The 16,452-nt window shown below is 41.8% G+C and overlaps 1 protein-coding gene across 2 annotated transcripts; it reads right to left on the bottom strand.

Annotated features, from left to right (window-relative positions):
• Positions 1–785: 785 nt before the first annotated feature.
• Positions 786–12,070, bottom strand: SERPINB12 (serpin family B member 12). 2 transcript variants are annotated; one of them, XM_009252443.4, is made up of 7 exons: positions 11,899–12,070; positions 9,615–9,745; positions 8,382–8,522; positions 6,884–7,001; positions 4,036–4,178; positions 2,539–2,706; positions 786–1,544 (listed from the first exon to the last, which is right to left on the bottom strand). In XM_009252443.4, the coding sequence occupies exons 1-7, from the start codon at positions 12,068–12,070 to the stop codon at positions 1,140–1,142; spliced, it is 1,278 nt and encodes a 425-aa protein (XP_009250718.4). In that variant the 3' UTR covers positions 786–1,139. The 2 variants fall into 2 exon arrangements, with proteins under 2 accessions (XP_009250718.4, XP_009250719.4); XM_009252444.4 differs by having other exon boundaries at positions 9,675–9,745.
• Between the last annotated feature and the right edge of the window lie 4,382 nt (positions 12,071–16,452).

The raw sequence follows: 16,452 nt of genomic DNA, 5'->3' as shown, positions 1-16,452 counted from the left end.
CCTCAGCCTCCCGAGTAGCTGGGACTACAGGTGCACACCACCACGCCCGGCTAATTTCTGTATTTTTTGTAGAGTCAGGGTCTCAATACGTTGCCCAGGCTGGTCTCGAACTCCTGGACTCAAGTGATCCACCTGACTCGGCCTCCCAAGAAGTGCTGGGATTACAGGCATGAGCCATCATGCCCAGCCAACAAGCATTTCTATGGACACCATGCCCAGGCTCAAGCCTGTTCTCACCATGTGCGCTGGCATGAGACCTCTCAGAAGACACAAAAGTCCACGTGGCCAGAAGGCAGAGAGAGGGGCACATGGAGGCCAGCCGTCCACAATGCCAGCAGCACTTCTCTCAACACCTGCCTGTGCTGGGTGCATAAAAGGAACTAGCCACAGGTGGGAATTCTTGGAGCTAGCGGGAAGAGAGACAGAGGGAAGTGTTTGATGATAATGTTGGGGGACTCAATAAGGAAAACTGAGATAAACCTCCTCTAAATCCACTAGCCACTTTCCTGGGTCAGTGACAAAATCACAAGACAAATATCTTTCCCCCGCTCTGTGCAAAATGAGTCTTGGTTGGGGCAGTCACACATCTTTGAGCTATCACTTAAATACACCCAAGCCCTGCCTTCTCCTGGGTGAAAAGACCTCACAGGACATCTTCCATGCCGTAGCTGTCAAAGGAAGAAACAGGGCATCTCGCCCAGTGATGACCACTATCATAACTACCCCAGAAACAGAGCTGAGTTTCCAAACACGTTCTGGTCAAATCTGTTCTCTTGCCACCCATGTTAAAGTGGCTTCTGAGTTTGCCATCTCTTAGAAATGGTCTAATGACCTGAACTTTTAGGGTTCCTTCAAAAGGAGGTAGGTACTGTTCTGAATTGTGTTGACCTTCAGGTCACAAAGGGTGAATGTATATGCTTGAAAGTTTAGGGTAGAGAACAACAGCCCTTCAATACTAACAAACTCAGATGAAAATAAGCTACAGGGTGACAGAAAGATCAAGATAAGCACAAGCTGATGGCTGGAGGATGAAGGGGATGCTTTAGATATTACCAAAAACTCAAATGCCCATCTTATGCCAGGGGAAGATTGTATTGACATTTTCCTCCAGCTCCAAAGTACTAGACACTGCTCCCCTTTTAAGGAGAGCAGACCCTGCCATAAAAGAGAATGGTTTGGGTTTTGTTGTGTCTAATGAAAAAGAGAAAAGGGTGGTTGGCATTAAACTCCACCCAAGATCGTAGTGACCTTTCCGAGACAACAGCCCCAGTGGCTGCAGCTGCCTGGGTGCCGTTTTCATCCACCTCCACAAAGGTTTTGTGGATAATTTTTGACAAGTACAAATTGGGACTTGGAGAGATTCCAGTAAGGTCAGCCCTTGTTTCATCAAAGATATCCGTAATGCCCATGTCTTGTAAAATGGAATTGAGATCATAGCTGTCTTCCAGGGTGAACCGGGGGAAGGACAGGACCACCGATTCTTCTGACAAGTTTTCTGAGCTGCTCCAGGCCACCATTTTTTCATAGGTGATTTTCCTTTCAAGCTACAAGAGGAAGGAAATAATATTTGCCATCAGATTATGGGACCGCAAAGAGTGCCCCAATTACTTCAAGGTGCCTGAGTCCATTTCAGTGGGCAGTGATGACCTTCAAGGCCTTTCCCTAAGCTGGAGAATAGTCTGATTTCATTTAAAACTTCAAGCAAATATCTTTCCTCTTTAGAAGAAGTTAGGAGACAACTCAGGTTCCAGTGTGCTCTGGTGTTTGACAGACAAGTGTTCAAAGCACAGCAAAGCTCAGTCGATTAGTTGGGTGCTGTGGCCAAGCCCTAATTTTCTGAAGTTAAATTTCCTCTTCCATAAAACAGAGATAATACAATTAAGTTCTTGCAAGCATTAACAAAATCATATATATAAAGTACCTAACACAGTGATAGCACATAGCAAATTCTGAATAATGGTTGTTATTGATGTTGTAACTACTATACCTGCTATATTGGTATTTCTCTCTCACTTTCTCTCTCCTTCTATCTTTATCTCTTTACCCCCTTGGACAATCTGTAGCTGAGCTTCTCCAGCCTTTATGAATTCCTACCTCACAAGCAGTCAATTCTGTTGTCACTCTCTACACTTCTGTCAAGGTACATATTCCCCAAAACAGGATTCAGTTAATTCTTTAATTAACTGAGCTATAGAAAAATGGTATGAGTAAGAGGCCAGAAGTCAGGATATTCAGAGAAAAGGAAAAACTTAAAAACTTCTCAAGTTACTCAGAACCCAGATTCCTTGATTTGCTAAAACAGTGGCAGAGAGCTATGAGATTAAAGAAGAAACTCCAATCCCAATATTTTTGGCATTTGTTGTTACATTCTAAACAAATGAGGAATAAATATATAATCTAATTCAGATTCTTATACATTCCTTGATGTCTCTGACAGCTGAGATACTGTATTTCCTCGAGGTGGTAGATAGTAGACAGTGTTGTTCTCTAAAGATCTATCATTCAATATTTTGTAGAGACGTGGAAATGAATACTTACCTCTTCCAGACCCTTCAGGTTATCTTTAGAGTGAGATGGCAGCAGAACGAACATGCTGAGCTTCCCCTTGGTGTACCTCATTTCCAGGATCTGTGCCTTAACCTCCTCTATGAAGCCGGTTCTGTAGAGGCCTTTTTGCATCATCATCTTCACACTCTTGTTTTCATTCTGTAGTAGTCAAGGTAGGAGGACACAGGACAGCTATGGGAAGCTCCCAAATTCATATGGCCCCAGCTTCACTGAGGACAGGGGTTCCTAAAGATGAGAAGGTTCTGCAGGAGAAGTCCTGAGCCACACCAGGGATCCAGCCTGCAAGAGTCTGCCCACTCATCAGTGGCCCTTACTTTGCCAACACTTTATCTTTCTGTGTCTTTTTTTGTTGTGGCGTGATGGGGGTCGGGGCCGAGTGTTTGCTTGTTTGTTTCTGAGACAGGGTCTTGCTCTGTCACCTAGGCTGGAGTGCAATGGTGCCATCACAGCTCACTGCAGCCTCACCATCCTGGGCTCAGGCAGTCCTCCCACCTCAGCTTCCTGAGTAGCTGAGGCCACAGGCATGGACCACCACACCTGGCTAATTTTTTTATTTTTTGTAGAGACAGGGTCTCCCTGTGTTGCCCAGGCCAGTCTCAAACTCCTAGTCTCAAGTGATCCTCCCTTCTCAGCCTCCAAAAATGCTGGGTAAGCCACTTCACCTGGCCCTTTCCATGTTTTTTAATCAGTTCTTCAGCTCCCAAGGTGACTATTGGTAAACTTACTATAAAAGCATCTCCACTGTTAAGTCAGCAGAAACACGCCCTGCCAGCTGTCCCACTGTAGGGCCTACCCCAGCCCAGCCTCTTGGCCTTACACCACCCCATGCCGGCTGGCCTAGATGACCTCACCACAGAACCAAGGGCAGCCATCGTTAAGTGAGAATCATCTCCATATTAAATAACAACACCTGCTCCTTCAGAGGGAAGGCACAACCCCAGGCACCTTAAATCTCATAATAACCTCAAGGTGGTGGGTGAGGGGTCATTAACCTGCAGATGGGGATATTCAGTGCTTGAGAGAAAAATGCATCTCCAGTAATAAGCTAGCTGGCCAACAAGTGGGTGGCTGGGACCCAACCCTTTCTGTTTCCTCCCATTCCAAATCTACTAGCTTAGAACACAAGTTTCTGGGGCAAACGCTCACAGATTGAATCCTAATGCATGAATCCAGCTAACTAACTTAGCCTTTCCGTTTTTTTGTCTCAAATCCTAAGTGGAAATCATAATAACACCCATCTCATAATGCTCTTTGGGGGAACAAATGAAATCACAAATGGAAAAATACTCAGTGCAGGAAGCACTTGGCACAAAAATACTCAATGAAATGCAGGTACTAGTTCTTATCAACGAAAAATGTTCTTATTGTAAATGTAAGCTGTAACTTTTTGAGTATACATATTGCAAATCATTCCTAGTGGAAATTATCAGTTGGCTAGCTAGAAAACCATGAGTTCTGATACACTACCGCATTTAGATAGAAAGGTGCATCCACTGTGTTTTCATGGTCAAAATATGTTTCCCATTTGGCCTTGAAGTAAACAGCATTCACCAGTACCAGCACAGTCTCAGCATTAATAGTGTCCTTGCTGAAGAGTTCCTTGATTTTACCTAAAAAAAGATCCCAGAGAATATCCTGAGTATGAACTGTATCAAAAGCATTTGTGTAGATAATTTTTTTTTTTTTGAGACAGAGTTTCGCTCTTGTCTCCCAGGCTGGAGTGCAATGGCGTGATCCCTGCTCACTGCAACCTCTGCCTTCTGGGTTCAAGTGATTCTCCTGCCTCAGCCTCCAGAGTAGCTGGGATTACAGGTGCCTGCCACCACCCCTGGCTAATTTTTTATTTTTAGTAGAGACGGGGTTTCGCCATGTTGCCAGGCTAGTCTTGAACTCCTGACCTCAGGTGATCTGCCTGCCTCGGCCTCCAAAAGTGCTGGGATTACAGGCGTGAGCCACCACGCCTGGCCAATAATTTTTTTTAATGCAGCTTATCACCCCCAAGACTAGGGAGTGTCTCATTCAAGAACTAACCCAGGAAGATTAATTCACAGTCCTGGCTGGAGGTAAGAGAGGGGGTGATGGGGCAGGGGAGAAACCCTCTCACTCCACCTCGCAGGGGGTCCAATCACAGCACTGTAACAGAAGGAATCTCCTTTGATTCCCTGTATTGCTTGTGTTTGGAACTTGTCAGTAGACATCTTATACTATGGTTTATCTTTCAAATTATATAGTTAGTGATCTGAAAATATGATAAGCTCCCTTGAGAACAAAGAACTACAATATAAACTTCCTGTCTCAAGCACTCAACATAGCATTAGATATATGCTTACATATAAACAAAAATATACATAAATGTGCTAGACCATGATATAAAACCTGTTTTATAGATACTTTTATATGCTCTTTCTCATTCCATCCCACCTTAATCAATTAATTGATCCATCCCACGATGAGATATCGCTATCCCTTCTTCATAGAAGAATCAATTGCATCCAGGGAGAGCTGAACTCACACAGCCAAGAAGCAGTAAGACCGGCGGGAATGGGTCCTCAGGCCTTCCACCTTTGGGCTCAGCTCTGGGGCTCCTTCCACAATAACACAGCCCTAAGCCCCACTTGAAAAGCCCCAGGCTAGCAGGCAATATCCCATCTTTAGGGTACACCCTTTCCTACCTCAAACTAACAAATCACCAGTTACTTTAATGTTTTCAGATGTCTTAAGAAGAAAAGATCTTCTATCTCAAGAAGAGCTCTACTTAAATCCCATAATAATAGATTAGGTTGACATCATCTACATGTAAAATACTCTGGAGGAGTTAACTCACTAAGGGGAAAGTACATATCCAGGCCTTAATATGAATTTCGTTAATGAATTGCTTTCCTTTTGACAGCTGAGTAGAGCCTTGAAAGAATGGTCATTTTTGTGGCCTATGAAAGAAGGAAGAAGCAATAATTTTGGAATTTAGAGACTTCTCCCAAGGAAAGGCAGGCAGGGGTATCCCATCCCTAAGTCAGTGTGAGAAAAAGAGGAGACAGGGAGAGAAAGCCACCAAATGGAAGGGAGGAACCGAAAGTGTCACTCTGGTACCAAGGACAGCATAAAATAAGTCAACTCTCTTTTCCCAGCCTCCAGCCACTCAAAATGTATGCAAATGCCTGGGGTCATGATCTCACTCTGAAGGCAGGAGACGTAATGCACTACCTGTGCTCTCTCATGCACTCCGAACTTTTCACTGTACACGAACATCTTTGCCAGCCCCACACGATGATCAAAAAGGGGCCTAGTCTGTGTCCAGCAGCCTGACCTGACCCTTCAGGCACTGGCAGAAGGGAGCATTCTCTAAGCCCCACAAAGAAGATCAGCACTAACGAGGCTGGTGTCCTCCTTTCCCACCCAGAGCCAGCAAGACCAGAGACCAAAACTGCAATAATAAATAACGGCAATATCTAAGCAGTTTAACTGTTTGATGCTGTTCAGACCATGCTTTTTTGTTTTGTTTTTTTTTTAATTTCAACTTTTATTTTAGATACAGGGGCTACATGTGCAGGTTTGTTACGTGGCATGTTGCTCACAGACAGTAGGCATAGTACCCAATAGGTAGTTTTTCTACCCATTCCTCTCTCCCTCCCTGCCCCCAGTTAGTATCTGGAGGGTCCATTGTTCCTTGCCATATTTATGCCCATGTGTCCTCAATGTTTAGCTCCCACTTATAAGTGAGAACAATGTTTGCCTTTCTGTTCCTGTGTTAATTCATAGGATTATGGCCTCCATCATGTTACTGCAAAGGACATGATTTCATTCTTTTTGATGGCTGTGTAGTATTCCATGGTGAATATCTACCACATTTTCTTTATCCAACCCACTATTGACGGACACTTAGGTTAATTCCATGTCTTTGCTATTGTGAATAGTGTGGTGATGAACATATGAGTGCATATGTCTCTTTGGTAGAATGATCTCTATTTCTTTGGATATATACCCAGTAATGGGATTGCTGGGTCAAATGATAGCTCTGTTTTAACTTTGAGAAATTTCCAAACTGCTTTCCACAATGGCTAATTTACATTCCCACCAATAGTGTATAAGTGTTCCCCTTTATCTGAAGCCTTGACAGAATCTGTCATTTTTTAACTTTGTAATAATAGTCATTCTGACTGGTGTGAGATGGTATCTCATTCTCCAAACCATGCTTTGAACACAGTCCACATATGTGAACCTCTGGCCCCCAGTAGACCAGCAATCTGCAAAGCTAGGCAGACCAATTTTCCTTTAAATGGAAACCAATACCAGCTCCCATGCTTTTGGGCTTTCTTACCTTGGGATTGACATTCAACCCAGAAGTTAATCTCTTGTCTGGATTTTTCAGGGTTTTTTTGGAAATCAACACTTTCAATCGTCGTGTGGTAAAATTGAATCACACCATCTAAGTATTCCTGTTCCATTGGAATAAAAGGGAAATAATGCAATAAAGTCAGGCAGTGATGCTCGTAGTTAGGAGTGAGGCTCTCCTGAGAAGTCTCCCAAGAAAGATGAGCCTGGTCATTTCACATTGCAGGGACAGGCCTGACAGTTTCTAGCCATCCCCAGTCTTAAACTAGCTGGAGACATTTCGGTTTTTGTAGTGACAAATGAGGATATCGAACATTATTCATAGACAGTCTATAGTTACAACGGGACAAGTCTTTCCTACTGGATATCCTTTTATTTCAACAACCCATCTGTGGAGCCATCACAAGGTAAATATCAAGTAACCTGAGAGACTTGGCTGGAAAATGCTTCTGTTTTTAAGAATTAAACTCCCGCTTAATGGTTGCAGAGTTTCTGTTTAGAGTGATGAAAAAAAAAGTTTTAGAAATAGATAAGGTGATGGTTACACAACATTGTGAATGTAAGTAATGCTACTGAAATGTACACATAAACATGTTTAAAATGGTAAATTTTATATGTATTTTACTATAATTTAAAAAAAAAATCAGTAATGTAATATACCAAACCCATTGGTTTGTGTACTTTTAACAGGTGAATTGTTTAATGTATGAATTTATAGCTCATAAAAAGGCTAGTTTTAAAAAATCCAGCATGAAAAATCTTACTTTCATTACAAGAGAACACACTTATTTTGGCCAAAGGAGGCCACCCGACTCCTGGCTAGTCCCGCGCTAACCAGCCATGTCACGTCTTTGCCATTGGTCATATCCCCCACATTTATTGTTCAGCACGTGGCTCCTTCTAGTGATCCGAAAGGAAACTGAAGCCCAGATGGAGACACAGCTTGCTCTAAATACAAAGCTGTTTAGTCACAGAGACAAGTCCTGTGCCTTTCAGCTCCAAATGCCAAAATGCACTCTCCTCCTACTACACCACTCTCAAAAGAGCATAGTGAACACAATTGCATTGCGGGGGTAGCCTGATCCTGGCACAAAAGGAGATTCCACAGAAATGTCTTGGGGGCACCTAACAGATAAGGGAGAGAGAAGTGCAGTAACCAGGCACCTTGACTGGGGAAGACAATCAGGAGAGGATGCCATTACCAAGCCCACACGTGCTCCAAAGGCTCCATTACTCACACAACCCTTTTCCACCCACTCTGCTCCACTCACAATGGGTCCCATAAACTGGTCACGTTGAACACTGGAAAGAGAAGAAAAGTGTGGGACTGAAAGAGGGAGGTCCTGGACACCTCACCAGTCCACAGTACATCATCCTGTCAAAGAGGTTTGTGTTCTAGATGGCAGGTGAGTAACCCAGCTACTCCCTGATTTTTAAACAGTATGCTATATGGTAGCTTTAGTCACCATTTGTGTGCAACTCACCTGACAGATTGGGAATTCCTGCTCTCCATAAAGCCTGTTGGCAATACTCAGTGTGTAATCAGTCTTGATCCTGTCTAATTTGGAGAGAAGCTGCCCAAAGTAGCAGCTGACCAGTCTGCTCTCATCGTTTAAGGACCCAGCCTAAGGAAAGAAGAAACAAAATGTGACCTTCACGGTGTCTATCGGAAGAGCTAAACACCACTAAAAGATGCATGTTTTGTACAGAAGCAAGATAGAGCTTCTTAGTAAGATGTCAGTTGTCTCTGTTACCATGCAGGGGGAAGTGAACTGGGAAGAACAGAGGAATGGAGGGTGCGAAGTGGTCCCAGTGGAAGATTATGGCTCCGGCATCTATATCAAGATCATATAGGAAAAATACATCTGGGGAACTCAGCAACGCTCACTATATTTCAGACTGACACACCCTGATTTTCTTTATATTTAAAAGAGGCCCGGCACGGTGGCTCGTGCCTGTAATCCCAGCTACTCTGGAGGCTGAGGCAGGAGAATCGCTTGAACCCGGGAGGCGGAGGTTGCAGTGAGCCGAGATCGCACCACTGCACTCCAGCCTGGTGACACAGCGAAACTCCATCTCAGAAAAAAGAAAGAAAGAAAGAAAGAGAGAAAGAAAGAAAGAAAGAAAAGAAAGAAAGAAAGAGAGAGAGAGAGAGAGAGGGAGGGAGGGAGGGAGGGAGGGAGGGAGGAAGGAAGGAAGAAAGAAAGAAAGAAAGACAATCATCTATCCACCCACCTCTTAAACTTTCTAATGTAGCGGGACGCATACCCTGGAGAATATCTTTCCACCTCCTGGCATGAGGCAACCAATAAAAGTTTTGTCTGTCAGTGCAGATTTTAGCACGAAATGGAACAAGCAGAGGTGGAGGGAGACAGTAAGAATTCCACAGCTGACCCTACCACTTACCACCTTTATCTTTGACCATACTCTATGTTGGGGCCCTGTGGCCTGTAGAAGCAGATGAGTGACAGAGTGATGATCTAGGTTTCTTTATCATAAGCAGAAGATACCAGATTCTACTCTTTAGGAAACTAGCTGATAGCCAAGGACATCTGAGATCCATACTCAGAAAGGAATCACAGATCACATGAGGTTATTGCTGTTGATGGTATCCAGAGTCTAATATTTGGGGATAAGCAACTATCACCAATATCCTACAGCCAGAATAAGCAGTTTGTAAAAAAGAAGGGCAAGAGTTTTCTACGGTGGCGGCTCACCTGCTGATCCAGAGGCTCTGTCGTTTTTTTCTGCCCCTCCAGAGAGCTGTCAGCCAGCACTTTTTGTTTGTTGCTTTTCAGACAAGGGTCAGGTTCTTTGCTTTCATTCTGGGAAAATTCGTTGAAGTGTACTACCTGCGTGATAACGGGATGGGGTCTTTCAGATAATATGAACAGAGGGAAGCCTGAATAACTTCAGAAATATCTCATAATGAGACAATGACAATGATTACATAGTGAAACAAAACAATCAGCAACAGTTTAAAGGAAAGTGGATGCTTCTATCCTTGGGTCGGGAGGTGGAATGGAGGAGAAGAACCAACTGCTACACTGGGAGAGCATTTATGAATAAATATAACCAAACTAAAAGAATATAGAGGTATCCACAAGCTAAATGTAGCTATGGAGCATTTCATAGATACACAATCTGAATTGACTGTAAGTGCAAAATACACACCAGATCTTGAATATAGTATAAAAAAAAGCTCATTAAAATTTTTATATTGATGATACATGGATATGATATTTTGCATATACTAGGTTAAAAAATTATTATTAAAATTAGTCCCACCTGTTTCTTTTTACTTTTGTAATACAGTTACTAAAAATTTTTAAATTACTATGCGGTTCTCATTATGTTTGTGTCAGACAGTGCTGATCTAGAGTTTCACATGAATCAAGGGAGTGAGCACAGCAAAAGACAAGTTATCCAGAGCCTGGTAGAAAGGTAGGAGACAGGTGTCATATCCTGCACTACTCAGACCCATTTGGTCAGCAGGTGCCCTCAACTGCCTAAGAAAGAACATCTGAATTCTGCCCTGCAAGATGCAAACCATACTCTAAAGCTAAGTTTTGCTAATGGAATAAGAAAATAATACACCAAATCTTAGTAGATGAATAAAGCAGAATGACCCCAGAAACACATTCTGTCTTAATCCATAAATTCTACTGCTCCATATTCAGAGGAAACAGCCTGATTTGAGCATAACCCCTGCACTATGTGCTACATCCAAGGAAGTATAAGGCCAACCACGGGAACTTGTAGTTTATTTGGGGATTTGTTCTTATTACCTTCATTTATTTATTCTAGAAATGTTTATTAGGTGCCTACTGTAAGCCAAGCACTGTTCTAGGACAAAAATCCCTGCCCTCCAGGAGATTATATTCTAGTGGAGTAGGCATACAAAAATCAAGACACATAGTAATTAATTACTGTATGCAGTATGCTAGACAGTGGAAAATGCCACATGAAAAAAAAGTATCCCTTATGGGTTGGAGGTCAGGATGCAGCACTAGATTAGGAGGTCAAAGTAGGCGCTGTATAGGAGACAAACACTGATCAAAGTCTTGAAGAAGAAAGTGAGCTGAGGTCAGCTACCAGGGGAAAGATCCATCAGGCAAAGGGACCCAGAGCAAAAGCCCCAAGATAGGATGGGCATGGCTTACCCAAGGAAGTCAGGAGGCCAGTGTGACAGGTACAGTGAGGAGGGATGAAAGTGAGAGATGGAGTCACAGGGCTTATCTGGGATTCAGTTCTCCAGATCCTTGTGGGCCATTGTAAGGACTTGAACTGCTATCACGAGTGAAATGAGAAATGCAGGTTTTTGAACAGATGAGAAATAGAATCTGGCTCAGGTTTTAAAAGGGTCTCTTGGGCTGCTGTGCAAAGGATAGATTGCCAGTGAGAGCAGGAGAGCCCATCAGGAAGTTGCTGCAGTATCCAGGTGAGAAAAGATGGTAGTGGTTCAGACCTCAAGGAGACTGGGAGAAGTGCCTGGATTATGGATATCTTTCAAAAGAAAAGCCAACAGAATTTTCAAACAAATGTGGTGTAAAGTGAGAGAGAAAGAGTCCAGGAGGACACCAAACTCTCTAGCCACTGGAACCATATATGGTACTTAATGAATATTTATTTAATGAAATGAGTGAGAGAGAAGACATATACACATGCTAAAAATCGCTAGCAATATTGGTACTAGTAATCATAGAGTAAAAGAGTGACAGACATGCATACAGAGATAAAGATAGAGATGAATGAGAAAAGCTGCCAGACATGAAGTTGGGGAGCACCCTAAAGAACGTAGAAGTTTAAGTGAGACTTTAAGAATGGTAGGATCGAAGAGGAAGTAAGGTGGAGAAAATACAAATAAAGACTCAGAGACAGGGATGGGTTCTGACCAAGCCCAGGGTGCAATAAGCCCCTTGGCTTGCCTGAGTGGGATTAGCATCTGACTTTGAGTGTGGACCCAGAGTTTAGGACCCCGTGTAGCACCCTGGTGGACACGTACCTCATCAATCTGATGTGCACTGTCATTTCTAGCCCCCAAGCGGACCATACCAAGGGCAGCTGAGAGGCTCAGGGGAGAGAAAAATATGTTTTTATGACGATCATCTTTGCTTATCTCTTGAAAAAGATCAAAGCAAAATTTGGTGTTTGCTGCAACAAGAGAGTCCATTGTAAAACTTATAACGATCTAAAACCAAAAAAAGGAGAAGGAGAAAACGGTGATTGGAAGAAAATAAGTGAACAATTTTATTTTACATACCTGAAATACGATCATGCACAATTATTCAGTATGCTGTTAAGAACTGGAAAACTAAGGTCATTATCATCCCTGTATATAAATATTGGTGTTGATATTGGTATTGATAGACAGAGATCTATTTTCATTTAGTAGTGTGAATTCGTTTCCTGGGGCTGCCATAAGAAATTACCACAGACTGAGTGGTTTAAATAGCAGGAGTTTATTCTCCCATGGTTCTGGGGGGACAGATGTCCAAAATCAAGATGTCGGCAGATTTGGTTCATTTCAAGACTCTCAGGGAAAATCTGTTTCATGCCTCTCTCTCAGCTTCTGGTGGTTGCCAGCAAACTTTGACATTCCTTGACTTATAGACAAATCACTCAAGTCCCTGCCTCCATCTTCACATTCTTCTCTTTATTGTCCATGTATGTATCCAAATTTCCCTCTTCTTTTAAAGACAGCAGTCATTGAATTAGAGCCCATCCTAAGCCAGTACAACCTCATCTTAATTTGACCACATCTGCAAAGACCCTATTTCCAAACAAGGTCATATTCACAGGTAGAAGGATTAGGACTTAAACTATATTTTTAGGGGACATAATCCTACCCACTTTGTGGTGGAACTCCCTTTATTCATGTAAAATGAAGCCAAAGGCTAACATTCTTTATTATCAAGTTAGCAGCCAAGCAAACATCATCCCATCTCATTCTTCTCCACAGGTTGTGGCTGGTTCTGCTTACACCTTTTGCCTGTACTCTCCCCTCATTGCTCTATGACTGAGGATATGCCCAGCAAATTCCCATGGGTCATGTCCCTTGTTAACATTCTCACCCCCTTTTGACTCATCCCACATGCAAGCTACAGAACTTGAGGCATTTTAGTCAGTCATTCATATTGTTTGAGAGACAATAAACCTTGAATGATGCTGGGGGTTTTGATGTCACCAGGTGTACTAGTCCATTTTCACACTGCTACAAAGAAACACCAAAGACTGTGTCATTTATAAAGGAAAGAGTTTTAATTGACTCACAGTTCCGTATGGCTGGGGAAGCCTCAGGAAACTTACAATCATGGCAGAAGGAGAAGGAGAAGCAAGTACCTTCTTCATTAGGCGGCAGAAGAGAGAGAGAGAAAAGGAGGAACTGCCAAACACTTATAAAACCATCAGATCTCGTGAGAATTCACTCACTATCACAAGAACAGCATGGGGGAAACTTCCCCCATGATCCAATCACCTCCCACCAGGTCCCTCCCTCAACACGTGGAGATTATGGGGATCACAATGTGAGATGAGATTTGAGTAGGGACACAGAGCCAGACCATATCAACAGGTTCAATGTCCTCTTTGACAGTGTAGAACCACAGATAATATAGAACCAAAGTAAGATAGTGACTTCCTAAGAACAGGTATCTTGCCTTCCCCACCCAGTCTATTCCAGAGTATCATGAGAATATGTAGATCTCACCACTGACCTATGCCTCTCAAATGAAATGCCTTTTCTTTTGTCTCTTTGCGTATGGATATTGTGTATTTCCAAGATAGAAATGTAAATCCTCTTATTTGTGCTTTTATCATCAGATACAGCACACCATAAGCATGAAGAAATATTGCTGCATTGAATGGAATGGTGTAATTTGTTTTAACACTTTCCCAGTTAATATAGATTTTCTTAGCCTATAAAATCTAATTCAAAAAGATAACATTATGTAACTTTTTAAAAAATGTGTCTAACATGTGCCAAATATCTTACATGTGTTAGCTTTAATCCTACAGCTCTGCAAGGTAGACATGATCATTCCCTCTTTTTGAGAAAAGAAAACTGCAGAATCAAATAGCACATACATTTGGCCCCAAACTAAGTAATCTTTCTACTGTATCTGTCATTTCTAAGTTGCCCCTCAACTGATGATAGGTGATCAAACACGTGCCTGCTATATGTGGGTACTTTCCCCCCTTATTCAGCTTATAGTCCATTTTATTCTTACATTTTCTTTCTGCCAAGTTTGTACCTAACTCACAGTTCTCATCTTGCATCTGGGAACTGGGTTTGAGACATACTTTGTATTTTCAAACGAATTTCAGGGTAATCACAGATCACCAGAGTGTTTTCAGGAGCATTATGCCTTAATTGGTGGGTGTTTTTTGAGTAATAGATGTCCTGGATGTATCTGGAAATTCAATAATGCCTCACATCTCAGAAAGCTACCCTTGCATATGTTGGTAAACATCTTGATGTCCAACAGGTTTTCTCTACATATAGCTCACATTACCCATCTAGTAACAAGTCTACTAACAAAAAAAAAAGAAAACCAACAAATTAAAGATGGTCTGAGTTGGGGAGATTTCACAGGCTTTCTATTAACGATAAAATTTTGTGTGAAATGTAGTCTAATCTTTTTTAAAACCTTTGTTGTATAACTTAGGTTAATGTTTGATCAAAATCTTCAGCATCGAAGGAGAAGAAGGTAAAGGGCATCCTGGCAATTTGGCCATCACTATTAAAAGAAGATGAGAGCCTGACTATATTGAAGGAAAAGAAGGGGTTGGATAGAAAGACTGAATGATCCCAACCTGGCTCTTCAAATGTTCCATTTAATCACTTGGCTTCACCTCTTCTGCCTTCTAGCATGAGCACTCCCAGAACTGAATGATCAGAGTCTTGCCTGCTTTAGAAAGGACATGACTACTCATGCAGGCCAACTCCCTACTTCTCAAGATAAAAAAAACTGAGGCCAAATGAAGTGAAGTGACTTGCAACAATTATGCAGCTGTCCAGAAGCAAAGCAAGGCTAAGACCTCCTCATGCCTAGGGCTGCTTCCTCCTAGATCACACAGTTTTTCACATTCCATTCCATTCTAATTCTGGCACTACACTTACTCACTCTGTGGGCTACAGAACACTCCAAAACTCTCTCTGCCTGTTTCTACATCAAGCTTCTATAAACTTTGTGAACTACTTTCCAGGAGTACTGTGATGCTCTCACCCCAGCAACAATTCCCTTTTCTGAGTGTTACCTGGTTCTAAGCTTTCATTACAGTTGTGTGCAGTTTTAATGCTGCCTCACCTTCCAAGGGAGTTGAGAGAACAATAGTAACAGAAAACAAACAAAAAAAAAACAGTTGGACAGTTGCTGTTAAAGTTTTGTGACTATATGTAAGCGCTTATAATAGGAAGATCTTTCCTGGCTTTACATACAAGTCTAAAACATAGCAAATAATGAACATTTAGCGACTTGATTAAAATGTCATCTGCTAACCACCTTCTGAAGGGTTGCTTGGTTATTTTGGGGGGTGGAGGTGAGTCAGATTTTTTTAATTAGAAACTGCCTAAATCTGACACCAACCTAATTATGAAGTTCTCCCACTGGGTTAGTCACTATATATAAAAGATGAACTGAACAAGACACAATCTCTGCCTTTGAGAAATCTATGACCTAACAGAGCAGATAATGCATTCGCAGATTCAGGAGTAGAGTTTAAGAAGCATAGAAGAGTAAGATATTAATTTACAAAATGAAATAGAAAAGGGAAAAGAGTATTTTGTAGGAAGCACTCATTAAGATTTGATTATTCTAATAACACAGATTCAAATAGGAAATTTTAAAATATAACACTTTAAAAATACTTTAAAGCTTTTTAACATTGCCTTTATTTATTAAAAATAAGCTTAGACTGTTAGTAAAAATCATGTTATGTTATGTTGTTGCCAATAAAAAGAAAAGAAAAAGAAATTTAAGGTTAGTTGTCTTGTCCTCATCAAAAATCCCTTTGAAACCAGCCTAATTGTTCCATAGAAGTGAATTTATGGTCTTTATGAATAAACATAGAAATTGACCCTCCTGGTCTTAAAGCTTGAAACTTAACATTTGTCTTATCTGAATTCCTTCCTAAGGAAACCCATTCGCAGGCCTCCCAGAGAGTATCAAGCAACCGAAATTCACATCATGGCATGCAGACAAAGAGATGGCAGAACCCTCACTCATCTTGATTATTTTCTTTCCCCTCCCTAATTCTTATTTTCCCATATGTAGCTACATTTCTTCCCCACTATATAAACCTCCAATTTTAGTAAGTTGAGGGAGAATGATTTGAGATTTATCCCCCATCCCTTTGGCTGACATCATCTGATTAAAGCCTTCTTCCCTGGAAACACTTGTCTTGGTGATTGCCTCTCTGTGTGGTGAGCAATAGGACATAGACCAAATCCCTGGCATTTCAATAATGCCTTTTACGTGGACACTAATTTGAAAACAGTAATGACTAAATCACAAATTCCAAATCAATTGGATTCAAAATAGGACCAATTTAGCA

This window comes from Pongo abelii, chromosome 17 (assembly GCF_028885655.2).
Source record: "Pongo abelii isolate AG06213 chromosome 17, NHGRI_mPonAbe1-v2.0_pri, whole genome shotgun sequence".
NCBI classification, from domain to species: Eukaryota; Metazoa; Chordata; class Mammalia; order Primates; family Hominidae; genus Pongo; species Pongo abelii.
This window is presented reverse-complemented; position numbering and strand designations above follow the sequence as displayed.

Bases quoted from the DNA above. Each gene is read 5' to 3' on its own strand.
- SERPINB12 (XM_009252443.4), bottom strand. From the start codon at position 12,070: ATGGACTCTCTTGTTGCAGCAAACACCAAATTTTGCTTTGATCTTTTT. The intron at 9,746-11,898 runs GTGTCCACCAGG...TCACGCAGGTAG, and splicing joins ACATCAGATTGATGAGGTAC to TACACTTCAACGAATTTTCC. The intron at 2,707-4,035 runs GTAGTGTATCAG...TGACTACTACAG, and splicing joins CACCTTTCTATCTAAATGCG to AATGAAAACAAGAGTGTGAA.